General features: G+C 36.1%; 1 protein-coding gene across 6 annotated transcripts in view; it reads left to right on the top strand.

The window, feature by feature from the left end:
- HDAC9 (histone deacetylase 9) overlaps window positions 1–16,313 on the top strand; it is a 452,666-nt gene that overhangs the window by 58,252 nt on the left and 378,101 nt on the right. The window contains exon 1 of one of the 6 annotated variants that reach the window (XM_079302266.1): window positions 6,803–6,850. The exons of the other annotated variants lie outside the window; for them this stretch is intronic. Within the exon in view, the coding sequence (XP_079158392.1) occupies window positions 6,835–6,850 (16 nt within the window). The 5' untranslated portion in view covers window positions 6,803–6,834. Of the gene's footprint in view, window positions 1–6,802; window positions 6,851–16,313 lie in introns of those variants that run through there. 6 annotated transcript variants of the gene reach the window in all.

The raw sequence follows: 16,313 nt of genomic DNA, 5'->3' as shown, positions 1-16,313 counted from the left end.
GGATTTTCAGGTGACTTAAGGAAGCAGTTAGATATATATCTGTTTAGATACTGGAAAACAAATTCCAGTACCATCACTTGTGTAGCATCATTCAATATTTTTCACGGTTCATCAAATAGCAGCAAAGTTTGCTTAGAAGTGAGAAAGTATTGCTTTGAGTATTAAAACTTTCCTTCATAGAAGTTTCTCTATTTCATGGAAGAGATTATCTTCTTTATAAAAATATGAAGTGTGCACCAGGTCCCTCAAAGTCTTTACCTTTAAATGCTTCTGCATCTGCTTTTTAATTTAAGCTTCCACTTAAACAATTAGAGATTAGCATATGTAAAAGTCATACTGATGAGCAGAACAAGAGATTAAAAGATTAAGATGCAGTTAGACATTGAATAGCTAGAACCTAAGGCATTACCAAATAAAATCCATGTCAAGCTCTGCATAATGTAAAGCTGACTGAATAGACTGAGCTGACTGAGCTTTGAAAGCCTCAAAAGTAATTACATAAAATAAAATCTTCATTGTTAAAATTCTACTTTTCAGGAGGTACCAGTCAGAAAATATAAGACCTTAGGACAGTCTTGACAAAACAAACCAATTCTTATTGGGTTTTGGGTAAATATTTTTTATCTTTTCTGAGCCACTTGCACTTCAAAAATCTGCATGGTACCTGCTGTCATTTGCTGTCTATAAGAAAGGTATGATCATGCACAGCTTCTGTTTCAGAAGAGGAAGAATGTTGGCAAAGGAGGGACATACAGAATTTAGGAGTCATAGAAACATGCAATGTATGTATTTTTAACCTGTTTGTCTTCCTTCCTCTCTCCTAATCATTGAACAGCCAGCTTTATCTCAGTAGTGTCTGTAGTACAAAGTACCTGTTTGCTACTGCTGGGGAAAAATGAGGAGAAAATGTTCCAAAAGGAGAAGGTTCCAAAATTGAGACAGAAAATTATTGAGAAACTAGGATGAAAGATGAAGAATCCTTATGAGGCTTTTATCCTCTGGATTCTTTCCCCATGCATTTTCTCAGTACTGCTGAACATATTGAGACAAAACAAATTAAGTGGTTTTAGCTCTTGGCTTTACAATTCCCTGAAAAAGACAGATCACTTTCCTCTGACCCAGCAGGCATCACTGCATCTAAAATAGTACCCAAAGAAGGATGTATAGGAGGTAAGATGGTATTTCTGCTGTTAAAACTTTAACGCACAAATTTGTATTTGGTGTTTAAAGTTGTATTCTAGAAATAAAAGTTAAAGAAATCCTTGTGATTTTCATGACTTTTCTGTATGTCTGGGATCTGTTCCATGAGTATTTACTGGTGTGTGCTACACCCCCTGGTTTATTTTCTGTGTAACTAAGTGTGCAGAGAAATAGCTCATACATGTCCAGATTTCATCCTAATACTTCAGATGGAGCCTGGAGACTTATATGATAGGTAAATTATAGACAAGGAGTCAATAAAATACAAAAATATCACCAGCCACTGTAACTGTGAAATCTGGGCATTGAGAGAATAGTCCTGTTGAGGCATTCTGGCCAAAATCAACAGTTGGAATTTTGAGTTTGGAGAGAAATTGGAAGACACTTGTCTTTAATGAAGGGGAACAAAATGTTTTATATGGCGCTCCCTTTGTAGAGACGTTCCTAGTACTCTATTTTACTTGTTTATTCTTGTGATTTTAAAAAAAGCTGCGCACAAAATGCTCCTCGTTTGGAGCTTTGTGCATCCATGCCATATGCTAAAAACATGATAAAGAGTAGTTGTAGAGTCAATGCAGCAACACTTATCCTTTATCTTTCTCTGCACCCACACTGAAATAACAGACTTATAGTCTGTTATTTTCTGCACCATTTTTTCCTCCTGCAGACATGAACTTTCTGGCTATACCAGGTCAATGCTTTTCAAATTGAACAGGGAATTTTTATATATATATATATATATACATATATATATATATTTTTTTTTTTTTTTTTTTGTGACTGATGTTTTGAGAATCTACATTTAGGTTATTTTAAACACTAGGCTGGTATATCTGGAGTATATAAACTAAGAACTGAAGCCTTAATAGTGAATAAAAGTGAATACAAAAAATTCACTGTTTTTAAGTACTGTGCAAGCACCTGTTCTGTAACAAATTTTATGCAATTTTTTATATTTTCACTGTATCATCTGGAAGTTAAAGGAAATTTTAGGAGGATTTTGGGAGCCAATTTTAGTACTTCTGAACTTGTTTGAAAAGTGTAGTCTTCAAGGAGAAATAATACCAAGTTTAACTTATACATGCTAATATCTTGGCTTATTTCCATATCTGCTGTGTACTCTAAAATGTGAAAGAGGGAATAGGTTCTTATCCTGTCTGATCTAATTTTGTTTAAAGTTTTTTTTTTTCACTTTGAGCATCCGGTGACAAGCATTTTTAGCAATGGAATCATAAATGGACTTATTGCTTGATTTTTTTTTTCATACTTGAGTTTTTTTCATACTTGATTTTTTTTTTTTTTTCATACTGACATAAAAGGAAGTGTCTAGATCATGTATCATGAAGTACAATGTGTGTTTATGCATGGAGAATCCAGAGCTGTTACAGGAAAAAAGGTGGTATAATTTCACATGAAAATGTCTGTGGGCAAATATGACACTCATAATTTTAATTGCAAAAATAATTATCACATCATGATAGGTAGAACATATAATCAGTAGTTTTTTCTTGTGCATAAGGTGCTGATCTCTTTGTGCTTTGACCGATGTGTGAGAAAAAAGTATGTTTTGTAAATGACTAGTAAATTTCACTGAAGAGTTTTACTTCAGATATCAATCCTTTGTGACAGCTTCATGTATGTTGCTTTGGTCATCTCTTCCTTTAAGTGAAACTGTGAAAAACAGCCCAGATCACATAATCAAAGGAAAGACATAAAATAACATTGCAAGTTCCAGCATGCTCAGTCTTTTTACAAAGCAAGGATCCACGAGATAAGAACAAATATGTACAAAATGAGGTTTTTTTCTGGCTGTGGAACACGAGTAACATAAGAACACAGAGAGATGCTGCTTTGTGACTATCACTCACGGAGGAGGCAAAGCTGAACCTTCTTGGAGTGGCTCCATCCAGGAACAGCTTGAGGGGCCTGTACCAGCAGTGATCCAGACAGGAGTTACATTTGTCTCCCAGGCTCTGAAAATAAGCCATCTTTGTAGAGTAAATTTGATCCTTGTGTAACCTTACACAGGATAAAGAGCATTCTTGTTTAATTTAGTGCCTGTTGAGTCTCGGAGTCTTTGTGTGTTGAAGAAGCCTCAAGGTGTTCCCAAAAAGGAAAGCTGGCATTGATTCTCCTGTGATTTTTATAATTCTCAGGCTTTCCTCTGACAGAGCTCTTGGCCTCAGGATGCCTGCACTCTGAGAACAGGGTGACTGGAAGAGTTTTGTTATTAAAAAAAAAAAATACAAAAAACAAACCACTTTCAGAAAACCAAAGTCCTCTGAAGGGCTGCACTGTAGCATATACTACACACATTGGGATGTGCAGTCCTGGCATTGTAAAATTAATTTGGAGTGTTTTCAGTCTATTGAATAGAACAAAATGTAAAAGTCAGTTTTTAAAAAAATGCCATTTCTGTTTTGTCCATATGAACACTATTTTTAGATTCTGATCTTCCCCCCTCCCCCACCATTCCCCTCTTATGAAAAGGTATTGTAAAGAAACAGCTTAGGGAAATGAAACAAGCTGTCCATATTTGTAAAAGTTACACTTCCTCATGGAATTTCAGTAATGTATAATAACAGGTCTAAATGGGGATTATAACAGTTTAGATATTTTTTGTTATTATTTTTAATAAGAAGAAGGACTGTAATGATTTCCCAAGAGAGCAAGGATGACATAGCTAGCAATCATGCTGGAAGAAAAATAGATACCTAATGTATAAAAAAAATCCTAGTTTATAATGATTTGTCTTTTAGAATGAAACATGGAGCTATTTTTTTCTGCTGTGGTGATGTTAACCTAGTAGAAACATCCGACCAAACAGAGCAACCTTTGAATGCTGTAGAAGTTGGCTAAGTAAAGTAGTAGACACTGTAGTTGACTAGTCTAAAATTTATGGGTTGCCTGGATGTATGGTATGTTTGCAATGTGGCATACATATATTTATGTGTATTGTGTCCAATGAAAACAATTTTATGCACTAGCTTAGGTACAGTAATTTTTATTTGCTATCAATATTTAAAATTTACTATTTCTAGATAAGCCAAATTACAAATTACTGCTGAGATTTCACCAGATATTGAAAAGAAAAATTAATTCTTCTAGAGCTGAAGGTAGTATATGATGCAATCTGGCAATTTATCTCTGTTTGTTATTTAAGTAACTACTCAATCTCATGCTGTCCTATAATCTGCAGGAAGGCACAAGCAGATTGTACACACAGTTAGTGTGTGCTAATAGATTCACCAACATGGTTTCTCTGATGAGTTCTAAGGGCCCCAAATTCGTGGATTTTCATGATAAATTATGAAGGCTTTTCATGGAAGTTTGAATAATAGATTGAATAATAGTGATAGGGCAAGGGGGAATGGATGTGAGTTGAAGGAGAGCAGATTTAGATTAGGTGTTAGGAAGAAATTCTTTACTGAGAGGGTGGTGAGGCACTGGAATATGTTGCCCATAGAAGTTGTGGCCCCCCATCCTAGCAGTGTTCAGGGTGAGGCTGAATGCAGCCCTGAGCAACCTGTTCAAGTGAAAAGTATCCCTGGAAAAAAACACCGGTCTGCCAACACCCAATTTCCCTGAATATGTGTAGGGGAAAGCTGTCAAAGCTGTTCCACAGCCTGAGATTCCTTTGCATCAGTGCAGTCATTACCAGTGAGGGAAAATCTGTCCTGAGGCTAAAGGACACTTTGAGCATTAAATGCTGTGGCTACAGATGAGCTGTGAATGATCTGTGTGAGCTACTCCAATGTATATGTTGGAATTCCAAAAACGTTTTGACCATCAGGTAAGTGAAGCTTTGGGGCAGTATCTTGATAGAGATAGGGGAAACATACAGCCATTATAGTGTTTATCAATAATGTATTTCCTTACTATACCAGGAAATTGCATAAAAACCAGGTAGCATCACCTAGTCCACATTTCTACTCCTGCTGAGTAAAGTCTTTTTTAATAACCTACATGAGTTATGTTTTTGCCAGGTTTTGGAGGATCTCTGTCTCTTCAGATCCTGTTTTCTTTATCTCCCAGGAGAAGTGGCAGGATTCCACATAGCCTGCTTAGTAACTAAATATTGCAGAAATTAACAGTACTATTGTAAAGTCTTTTGCATTGTCAAACTACAGCAAATGGGTCTTGGTGATATCCAGCTGAATGCCAAATTACTGGGGAGACACAACAATAATGCTGTTGAAATTACCTGCTGTGGAAGAAGATGGCAACATATGTGTGATAGACTTTTGTGGGTACATTGAAAGTTCTTACAAAATGTAGCTTCTCTACAGAGTTAGATGGGCAATCCCTTTGGATGGAAGAAAGAAATATGAGAGAAAGTGAGGTGAAGTATGGCATGTCCTTGCTGCCAGGTGATTCTTTCATAAAATCTTTTGTAGCCTGCTGACTGGGGATGGGATGTGGATGATGGAGAGGGACACAGAGTGCAGCTCCTGCCTCAGCCACGTGTTGGCTTTTGGATGTGAGGGGTTTTTTGGGTAGGGAGAGAAGTTTAACTTTGTTCTAGTTTATGATTTACCTCAGGTAATAAAACCTCTGCATGTAGGCACTAAATCTTTGATGTACTTCACAAATACCAAAGGAAAAATCTGAGTAAACCATAAGACCACAAATGTAAAGATAACTTGGGCTCTTTGGCTTTAGCCAACTCATCTTAATCCATTTTATTTTACTGCACAGGAACAAAGGGAGATGTCTTGTTTGTTTTATCCACTGCTGCTAAAAGTGGAAATTCTTGGTGTTTAAAGGAGATTACTAAAGGAGGACACAGATTGTGTTAATTCTTTCGGAGTTCCTTTAATGTGTGGTGTTAAACATCATGTATTAGAAAATGAAGCATAGCTCAGCAGTGAAATTGAAATTTGAAGTAAGTTCCACAGAATTGGATTGTAACTTGAAATGAAGAAGCATACAGTATATGTATGAAATATGCTAACAAATATGGCTTTAAGGTAAAAAATTAAACATATTAATTTTAAAAAAGTAAATTTTTTTATTTCTTTTCTGTCTCTCATTACCTTTGGTCACTTGAAGTGATTATAAAGTACAGATTTTTTTGTTACATAGCATCCTCTATTCAGATACAGATGCATAAGTACCTGAATAAAATTTCTTGTCCATTGATTGAAAATCAGCTTGACCAGGGCTGTTAGATAACTTGACTAATGATATGAACAGATAATTTATTCTTCAGTTCCCACTAATGCAGAATGTTATCTTCAGTCAAAGCAGAAATGAGAAAAAACAACTTTAAATAGATTTTTGGTTGTGATTTTTTAAAAATTTTCAGTCCAGGTAAACAGAGATTACCCGTGCTTGGATGTTGTGTCTAGTATTTATTATTAATATAGGTATTGAACATCTGGTTTGAGACCTTAATAATCCTGCAAAGGTGGTGTCACACTTCTTTTGGTTTTGTTTTTTTAAAAAATAAATAGAATTAAAAATCGGGATAGTGAGCTGTATTCTGAGCCCATAGAGATAGGCACTGCTGTGAGAAGTGGGAGGGAATAACAGAACCAGCTAGTTGACTAACCACTTCCCTTCTTTGTTGCTTTTAATATCAGAACAGCCTTGCTAGCTTTCTAAACCACCATAAGTTACATTAGAGAGACCATGTACACCCTAACTGGTAAGTTCCTTTCATTTTACATCTGAATTGAAAGAGATTCTCAGTGGCTAAAAATTGAATTAGAGGTATTGCTTTGTGTTATTATAATCATAAAAAAATTGTCTTCTGTGTTGTTAAAAGTAAATAAATCTGGACACATACCTGCCTTAGCAACAAACTTCATGCAGGATCAGAAGGATATATTCACCTGAAAAATTACAAGTTAATTACCAAAATAGTAACAGTTGAAAATACAATGCAGGTTTGTAAGATCTGAAAAGGGGCTGATTGATGTTTTGGAATGAGTTGGGAAATGAAATTCCATTTCTGTCACAAGTACTGTATCTTGTGCTGTGCTGTCCTTCACAAGCTGAATCCATTTCTGTTGGTTGCTGTTACTCCTTGGTGGTTGGAAGATTTGTCTTTGATGGTTTCTGTTGCAAGTCCTGGTAGTAAGAATTATTAGAGTTTAAAGTCCTAAATAAAAGGCTAAAGAAACAAGAAAAAACTTTTTAGTTTAGTTTCACTTTTAAGTGCACTAAATAACCTGGAGTGAGGATATCTTACAGTGGAGATTTATAGCCAAGGCTAAAATAACCTGGGTTTATGAATGCTGTGCTCAAAAAAGTGTCAATCAGCCATGGGGCTGTATGAAGTTCAAGCCTGGTGTCTTGGCAGCAGTAGAATGGAAGGTTCTAGCCTGTATTTACTGGATGGGAATTAGGTCTTAGTATGCAGCCAAAAGCTGTAATAGGGGTTTTACTTGCTACAGCTATTTCTTTTTGTCTTACTGATCATGTGTCTGATGTTGCTAAATATACCCAAGATTAGGGAAGGGCACATGGGCTCAGAAACTGTTTTATTGTAGTCATTTAGTAGGATGAGCTAATTTCCATTGTCAGTATATTTTTTTACTTAATAGCTTTACTTGAAATGTATTAGGAGCTTTTCAATAATTTTCCTAGCAATAGAAGCCCAAACCTAAACAAGCAAGCAAAAAAACTCAAGTAATGGGTGTTTTTCCTAGGGAAGGTATAATGAAAAAGTTGTCAATATATTTTGGGTTCTTAATTAAGACATTCTATTTTATTGCAAGCTGTCTATCCACATTAGCACTCTATAGTTTCCACAGCAGGTATTTACTGAGTGGCTGCTGTGTATTCTTTTCATATTTGATATTTACTTTTGAAAGATGAAAACATTAAGCTAAATGTTTGAGCAGCTTCATGAGGTTGACAAAAAGTAGGGATTTGCAATTATTAGAGTTTTATTTATAATCTCACACTTAAAAACATTGCAAGTAATTCCATTTGAATCTCTCAGAAGAAAACATGGTGGGCTGTGGATCATTCAGTTGTGGCTGCCAGCCTCTTGTGCTCTAAGATATGGGTGGGCTGTCATGAAAAGGCTTCCACATAACTTATCTTAAATGCTGATGCCTTTTAGCAGCAATCAAAGAATAATTCTTTTTCTTCTTGCAGAACTTACTGGGTGTTAAATCTAGAAAAAATGTTAGAGCAGTAATAGCTGCAGGAAGTGTTGCTTTTTGAGGCCATCCACATCCCTCATCTGAGCAACATGAGCGTCATTAGCAAGTAATTTGTTCTTACTAAGTGACAAAATCTTGTTTTGCAGACATCTTAACCGTTAGTATTGTCCTCTGCTTCTTTGTGCCAGATTTTATTATTGTTACTCTTTAACTTGGTTCTCCAGCTGCAGAAGATCCCCTTGGGGTTTCTCGAATTTTTCCCTCATTCAAGTCAGCAAAAATTTCACCCCTTCCTTCAGCCTTCACTGTATTGCAGTGCCTGCTGCTGGATCCCCAGCAAATTTACACAGTTCTTAAAAGTCTTGGTGGACCTGTGACAAGAAACATTTTAGTAAAGGGATTTGGTGAAGACTACCTTCATTTCCAACTGAGCTGGAATAATGCAAATATATGATCATCCCAGCTGTCATTAAAGGGAAGCAAGACAATCAGAGAAAAGCAGCCTTGTCCTTTCCCCTGAGCATCACAACTGCTCAGCCTGGTCTCAGGCAGGGCAGGGAGCAGCTCCTGGGTGCTCTCTGCTCTCCCTGATCCCCAGCAAAGGCAGCTCCACCGTGGGAGCACTGCTGACATTCCCTTTCCTCTCCCAGCTGCCATTTTTGGGAATCTAATATGTTTCACACCCTGCCAGACCTGGCAGAAATCACTCCATGAATTCAGAAGTTATTGTGATGAGGGCCTAACGGATAAGTTTCATTTCCTTAGGAAACTAGGCTAAAAATATCTTTTTAGCTCTTCTCTGTGCAGAGGAAAATTTCTAAAATGTTACACGAAGTTTGTTGCAAAATAGGAGGCAAAAAGTGATTAAAAAAATGACATTTTAGTCAATCAATGTGAGGAATCTGTTGTTGAGTTTTAAGGTATTGGGTTGTCATTTTTTTTCTCTCCAGCACTCAAATATGCTTAGTGCTATTCTTGAGACCATCTATTTTTGGTCTTAGAAGTAGCTATCATGTAATTATATGTGTTACCAGAGCCTAACCTCAGGAATCCTGATTCTGTCCAGTGTTTCAAATCGATGTTCCCAATCCAGTTTTTAATCTCAAACCAGTTGTTCTTTTATTCATTCCAAAATCTGTGGTGTTAGGAGTCATAACAAGTGTAGCCTTGTTCATATTATTAACTGCTCAACTGGCTATCACTGAAATTAATGAACTTCATTGGATCCTGAATACTGGGATAGAGGAATCCTTTCAGGTTAAGAACCCCCCTTTTTGAGATCTGTTTTCATGTAAAGCTTTCCCTTAGACAGTTTTCCTCCTTTAGTTAATTTTTTTTTTTCACTTGCAGTTAGTTGAAATCAAAAGGGTGTGCCAGCAAATGTGAAATAATTCCAGAGAAACTTTTCCTGTGTAATTTCTGTGCTACATGGTGCTAATGTTAGGGAAGAGGTCGCTGCACACCCCCCACCCCTTCCCACATACATTTTTCTGTTTTTTGGCTTTTTTTTTTGTTAAAACACTTCTGTTTCTGTATCCACAACATAGGCAAAATGAGCAATGTTGCAGAAAGGCAAGTTAGGCCTTAAAATCAAGCTTCTGGCTAGAAAATAGGTTGTCCTCAATGAAGTTTTCAGTTTCATTAAATGTAGTGTGAGTCACTATACTGAGTATAAGGTGAAGTATATATATGCTGAGTATTTTAAATCCTGTCTGTAAAATCTGATCCCTTAATACTTCTATAGGAAGGAGAAGGTCAGAGGGAGGAATGGCTGGGGGAGTCTTTGGTATTGCACTATCTCTATAGCTGTTTCTGGAGGCATGTGGAAGAAATGAAACTGTCTCAGGTTTCACAGTTTATGGGAGAAGATCCTTAGCAGCTCCATCAGAATGTGTCCCTGGCAATTGCACATTCCTTCATTTCATCTGTCTAATCTCCCTCCCCAGCTCAGATACTTGCAAGGTCCAGCCTGCATTTGTCATCTTCTGTAGTTACTGTGGGGAGCAAATGGCACGTGGGCAATGATTAGAATTCTAAATCATTTCCATGGTGCATTCCCACCTTCCTGTCTGGGTGCTTCTAGGAAATGAAACTTCAGTTGAGTTTAGAGGAATGGTGAGGCTTGATGTTTCCCAGCACGTTTTTTTTTAAAATCCAAAATAATTGTCTTATAGGAAGTAATAGCATTTTAAAGTTCTGAACCTTCTAAGTTGCCTCTCTATATCTCTGATAATGGCAGCATCATTCTGACAGTGTAAATTTCAAGAGTTAATGGAGAATTTTGAATTATACAATTCACTGCATAGTATGATCAATTATTTTTTGATTTTTTGAGTGTTGGTGGAAGATGAAATGGAACAGAATTGGTTTGAGGAGTATACAGGAATTCTGTAGGAACAGAGCTGAAATTGTCAAGTAGCAACTTGAGAATGTTTCAATAAAGGCTGGAAAACATTTGCCCTATTTGAGTTCCAGTTTAATTGTGTCATAAATATTGATGTCATTTTATTTTTAATCCTGATTTTTTTTCATCAAACATTCTTGTATGAAGCATGATCATTTCACATCAATGTTTGAAAGCAGAGGAGGCAGGAGAGTGTACAACTTTGTGAGAAAGCTTGAAAAGCCCTATATTTGCAGCTGATGTACTGTTGCAGTGAAATAGCAGATGCTGCCAATTATCATCACTCTGATGGCTCTTTAGTGTTGTTACATTTTTCAAATTATTCTCAGCTCGCTAATTTGATACTCCTACCAAGGCTGTTACTAGAGCTCTCTTATTTCATTATTTATAATTACTTTGGCATTGTAAATGAAAACAATCCTGCTGCTGATTCTGTAATTTATAATCTGAGTAATTGTAGATTTTCATTAATTTCTTATTATTTGCCAAATCTTTGTTGTGCAAAAGACTGTTATTACTGCCATTTATTTAAGAAATGGTCTCATGTCCTGGGAGATTTCTTTCTTTCACCTGGGATCTATTTGAAAATTATATGCATTTAAAAAAAAAACTGCAGGAATTATTTCCGTACAGAAGAAAATACTGAATAAAATTTGGGAGTAAACAGCACAATTCATGGAAAAATCGTGAACAGCATTATTCATTTAATGTTTGGTATTATGATTCCAGTTTCTTTTTTATCTGTCTTTACAGGGAGAGGGGTGAAGAAAAAAGGTCTTTAAGCAAACGTATTTAGGCAGATGAACACAGTATTTAGGAATAAACAAAACACTGAATTTTAAGAGTGTGAGGTCATAAAAATGTTTGGGAGATCACAACCATTTTTTACTCTCTTACAGATTTCTGTTTGCAGAAATTCTAGCAAGATTGTTAGCTGAGTCTAACATGATGATTTGAAAGGATGAACTTTTATATCAAAACGTATAGCAAAGTGGGAGTAAAGTTTTGAAGTTATGCCAGGAGAATCTTTGACTGACAGATGAAGACTTTTTTTCTTATGAGTTTTTTCCCTGTTGTAGTGTTTTCCCAGACTGTGAAGAAGATTTTAGACTGTGTGAACCAGATTTATCCTTTCATGTACTCACTCACTCAGAATTGCTGTATTTAGAAATGTTACAGACAGTTGAATGCTGTTTAATAATAAATTGGCAAAAGTTCTAAAGGATATAATCTTTTCTCAGACATGTATTTTTCTGAAGAGGCCATGCAATAGTTTCTTAATGAATATTTATGGTTTATTACCAAAACCTTCTCCCTCTAATGTCACGCATGTCTACTAAGAATACTTAGTGTGGAGATCGAATTAAGAGAGCTGCTTTATTTTCCATGAAGGCATGGCAAAGCTTTCAGTGTGTCTGCTGAAGGCTGTTCTTCCTTAAGTTAGTTATTTGCTAATTAACTTAGGTTATTTTTCTTGCTTGAACACATACTTGTACACCAGAACAAATGGAACACTACATACTATTTTACAAAACCACATTTGGTGCCTTGAATTAACTCAAAAATAAGTTAACTTGATGGGGAAATAAGGAATCATTCCAGACTTTGACTTGAGCTTAAAAATAACATTTTATGTTATTGCTGTGTGACTCAGACACATAGCCTACAGTCATGTATATACTACAGGCTAGGTATGTGAAGAATATAAAGCAAACCACTTGGACAGTAATGTTGAGTTGTGTGTGTAGGTAGGGTCCTCTTCTTTTTGGAGAACCCTCGTTCTTCTAGTACTCCTCATGGCAATAGTTCCTTCTTCAAGACAGCATTCCAGACTGTCTTCAGTTTTATGTGGCTCTGTGAGGATCTTGCTTATCTACTCTGATTTGTCAGCAATTACATTGACAGAGAAACAGGATATATGCAAGAAAGTGGTATTCTATTGCATTTTCCAGAAGACACATCTTATTTGACAAGCTATTTTCTTGTCCAGCATTTTTCTTTATTCTCAGAAACAAAAAAAATACCAAAACCCTCAAACCCTTCTGAAATAATAGACCTATCTCTCCAAATTATAGACCAAGAAAATCCCTCCAAACCCATGAACAGAGCAAAAAATAACTTTCATTTATGTGAAACGTTTTTGCTGAAGCACAGTTTGCAGCAGTTTGGCTATAGAACATTGCTAAATTGCTTTTTTTTTTTTTGGGTGGTAGAGGTGCAAACTCGTCTTGGGCCTTTCTAAATCTCACCTGGTTTAGGGGCTAATTTGGCCCTGTTTTTAATACCAAAATATAGTCCTGTACTCCCCAGGAAGTCACCCACTTCTTTCCATCCATCTCATTTTAATGAGAAGTCATCCATTTACATATTTATCTGCTTTCCAATTCGATTCTGCTGCTTCCAATCATCATTCCCCATTCACCTAAATTTATAATCCTAATTCTGATTTTATAGCTCTAGCATCAATAAGTCAATATGTCCCTTTTAGACAGATGCTAGTTTACTGTTTCCATGCTGCAAACATCTGGTAGATGATTCTTGCTGCATCCTGAGATTGCAGAAAGCTGTGTTGGTACTATGCCCAAACTATTTGAGCCTATTTCTGAGCAGCAAGGGTTCCCTGGAGTCCTGATTGCAGTTAAACCACTATCTGTTAGCCCAGGAGGCACACAGAGATTTATTGCATATGTTTTCAGAGAGGTTAATGGTATTCCCTTTTAAAACCATGGCAACCCCTCTCTTTTGTACCCATATACATATATTCTTTGATTCTGAATTTTGGAAGAAGATAATAATGGATAATCATCAGTTAGGCTTTAGAATAATGGCCAGGGAACAATCTAGCAAGGAAATTCCTAATTTGGGAATTTGCAAAGTTATGTGCAGCACAGGAGAGGACATACAGGACAGTGTGTACCTGGTGTTTGCTGGAAGCTGAGTCAGAATTGTGTGTTCTGAAGTTTGGCAGTAAAGCTATTCTCCTTTTGTTTTGCTAATTCCTTCACTGTCCTTCCCCATGATTCCTCATTCTCTATTCAAAGGTGTAATATACCTATTGTAAATAAAACCAGAACAAACAAACAAACCTTGTTTTGTATTATGAATGTTCTTCTAAACAAAGAACAAAATCTGAAGTCTAAATATGCCTGACCACTTGGAACTGGAAATGTTTTGATTTCTCAAAAAAAAAAAAAAAGTCAATCTTTATGAAGTTAAACAACTACATATGCAAATAAAGCCATTTTCTAATTAAAAATAATTTCATTATTACAGACTGAATTAAAATGACAGTGAAAGAACAGCCTCAGGTGTATGACTGTGCATTTTAAAGTGTTACATTTAATGTTTGTGCAGAAGATTTTTATATTTTAGAAAGTGATTAGCACCTTGGCTGTACTGCCTTCAGAATATTTTTACTTCTGGTTTTTTTTTTTGGTTTTTTTTTGTTTTTTTTTTAACAGTGCATAACATTTCAAGATTTTATTTTCTTTCAACATTTGACCTACTTAGGAAAAAAAGTTCTGATTAGCACCATGTAATATACTCCCTCAGTTTTGGAAGTGCCTTTGGGTAATGTATTGTAGAGAAAAGTAATCTCATCTAGTAAATGGACCCTATCACATTTTAAGATATAGATTTTTTTCCCCCATCTATTCCCTATGCCTAATTTAGTCCTCAGATGCAGCCCTGTTTAATGAATCCACGTTCAACTGTCGAGCTTTACTGATAGCTTAATTATGTTTGCATACAAATTCTTTTCTTCCATGGCTGATTAAAAAGAATCCCTCTCTTTGAAGTCAGGTGGCACAAACAGAGCCTAAACAGTTTATTAAAAAATTAGGTTTTTGGGTGCTCTTTATTTTCTGGGTTCTGTAAAGCACTTTGTAGTTAGCAGGGCCTAAACAGCTGTGTCCCCAAAAGGCAAGGGTGACCATGGCTGTGGGCTATGATGCTAGTTAGGGAAAACCTGTGGGCAAGCACAAAACAAATTGGCTGTTTCATCTAGACTGAAGTGGAAGCAGGATAGTTTGGAATCACTTCCACACTTCTCATTTCTTCCTTTACCCACTTCCCATAATGTGGAGCCCTTGTTAATGGGGTAGTATGCATTCATCTGGGAATTGCTGAGGGAGCTCCTAAATGTTTCTGATTCCAAGTATTCAATAGCTGCAGGAAATAAATTTCAGCATCAGACATGGGCAGTTATTACATTTCTTTCCTTGAATTCCAGGGTTGACAAGAGGAATAACTAATGACTTAAAAAACCCCAAAAATCTGAAAGAAAGGTATCTTCTTCACTGCTTTGCTGCTTCAGCTGGGATTAACAGGTGGGCATTGGTGGGTGAGAACCTGACTATTGCCACCAGAATTTGCCTGAGAATGGATAAACCCCATTTAATGAGTAGATCAGAGTAGATTAGAAAGAATCACAAAGTTTTATGTAACAAATAGCTGATGGTGCCTTTTGTAATGAAAGCTAACCTTTGTGGCTTTAGGGGCTTATGAAGCTGCAAAAGTGCAAACTAATTTTTAATGGTGAATTTCTGAATTCAGCTGCCAGATGTGCTTACAACAATGAGGTGTAGGTAGTAAAGGATGAACAGGCTTGATACCAAAGCCAGAGTGGAGGCTTGTCAAAATTGAATAAGGCAAAGTTGATGATGTAAAAGAAAATTCTGCCACTTCAGTCCTTGGTCTGTTTAGAGCAATGGTTCCCAGTTTGCCCTGAACCATGAGTACCAGTTTGGAATGAAAAATACATTGTGGGCAGCCCTGTGCTTTGCTCTCTGTGTTAAATTGGTGGGGAACCCTGGGCACCTGCAGGTCTTGGGTTTGTGTCCCACCAGCTGAAGTCTCTTCTCTGCAGCATCACCTTAATTATATTAATTATATTTTCTTGAGTATTCAGTGTGATGCCTACAAACAGTTTTATTTTTTTTCCATAAATATTTTAATAACTATAAGTACATTTTAATAAGACATTAATTCTATTTTTTTACATTAAAAAGTGTTTTCATTGTTGCACACAATTGATGTTTTTTATCATTGAGTCAGAAAATTTTAAGTTGATTTGTTTGTACATTTTGGTCTAGCTGTCTGTGCATGGTAAAGGAATACTTCTAAAAGTTTCTAGATCACATTCCTAATACAATGTTTCTAATAGTACCATCTTTCCTATTTTTAAAGCTGCTTGATAGAAATCATGTACAGATATATTTTGCAATTTTCCATCTAAGTTGCTTCCTGCACTACTGATGGGAGTCAGATGGCAGATGTTTGGAGTGCAGATTGCTACTTCTTGGGAACTGTCTCAGTCACACCAAAGGAGTAGAAGCTTGCACAGAATGGCTTTTATTTCTGGTTTGCTGTCTTTCTCTTTCTAATTTCTCTTGTAAAATCATGTTTGGTAATAAATCTCTAAATGTTAGGCTTTATCAGAAAATTTTTTGTTTTCATGTGTTAGGTAGAGATTTTTCTAAATGTGTATCCATGCAGCTCTTGCAGGGGTGTGGAAAAAATAAAGGCACAGAAATTACATAATTATTTATTGTCGTGTCATTTCAGTATTCAGGCTTGCAATTTCATAAAGC

This window comes from Erithacus rubecula (assembly GCF_903797595.1).
Source record: "Erithacus rubecula genome assembly, chromosome: 3".
Classification (NCBI taxonomy): domain Eukaryota; kingdom Metazoa; phylum Chordata; class Aves; order Passeriformes; family Muscicapidae; genus Erithacus; species Erithacus rubecula.
The sequence above is the reverse complement of the archived record's forward strand: the minus strand, read 5'-3'. Positions and strand labels throughout refer to the sequence as shown.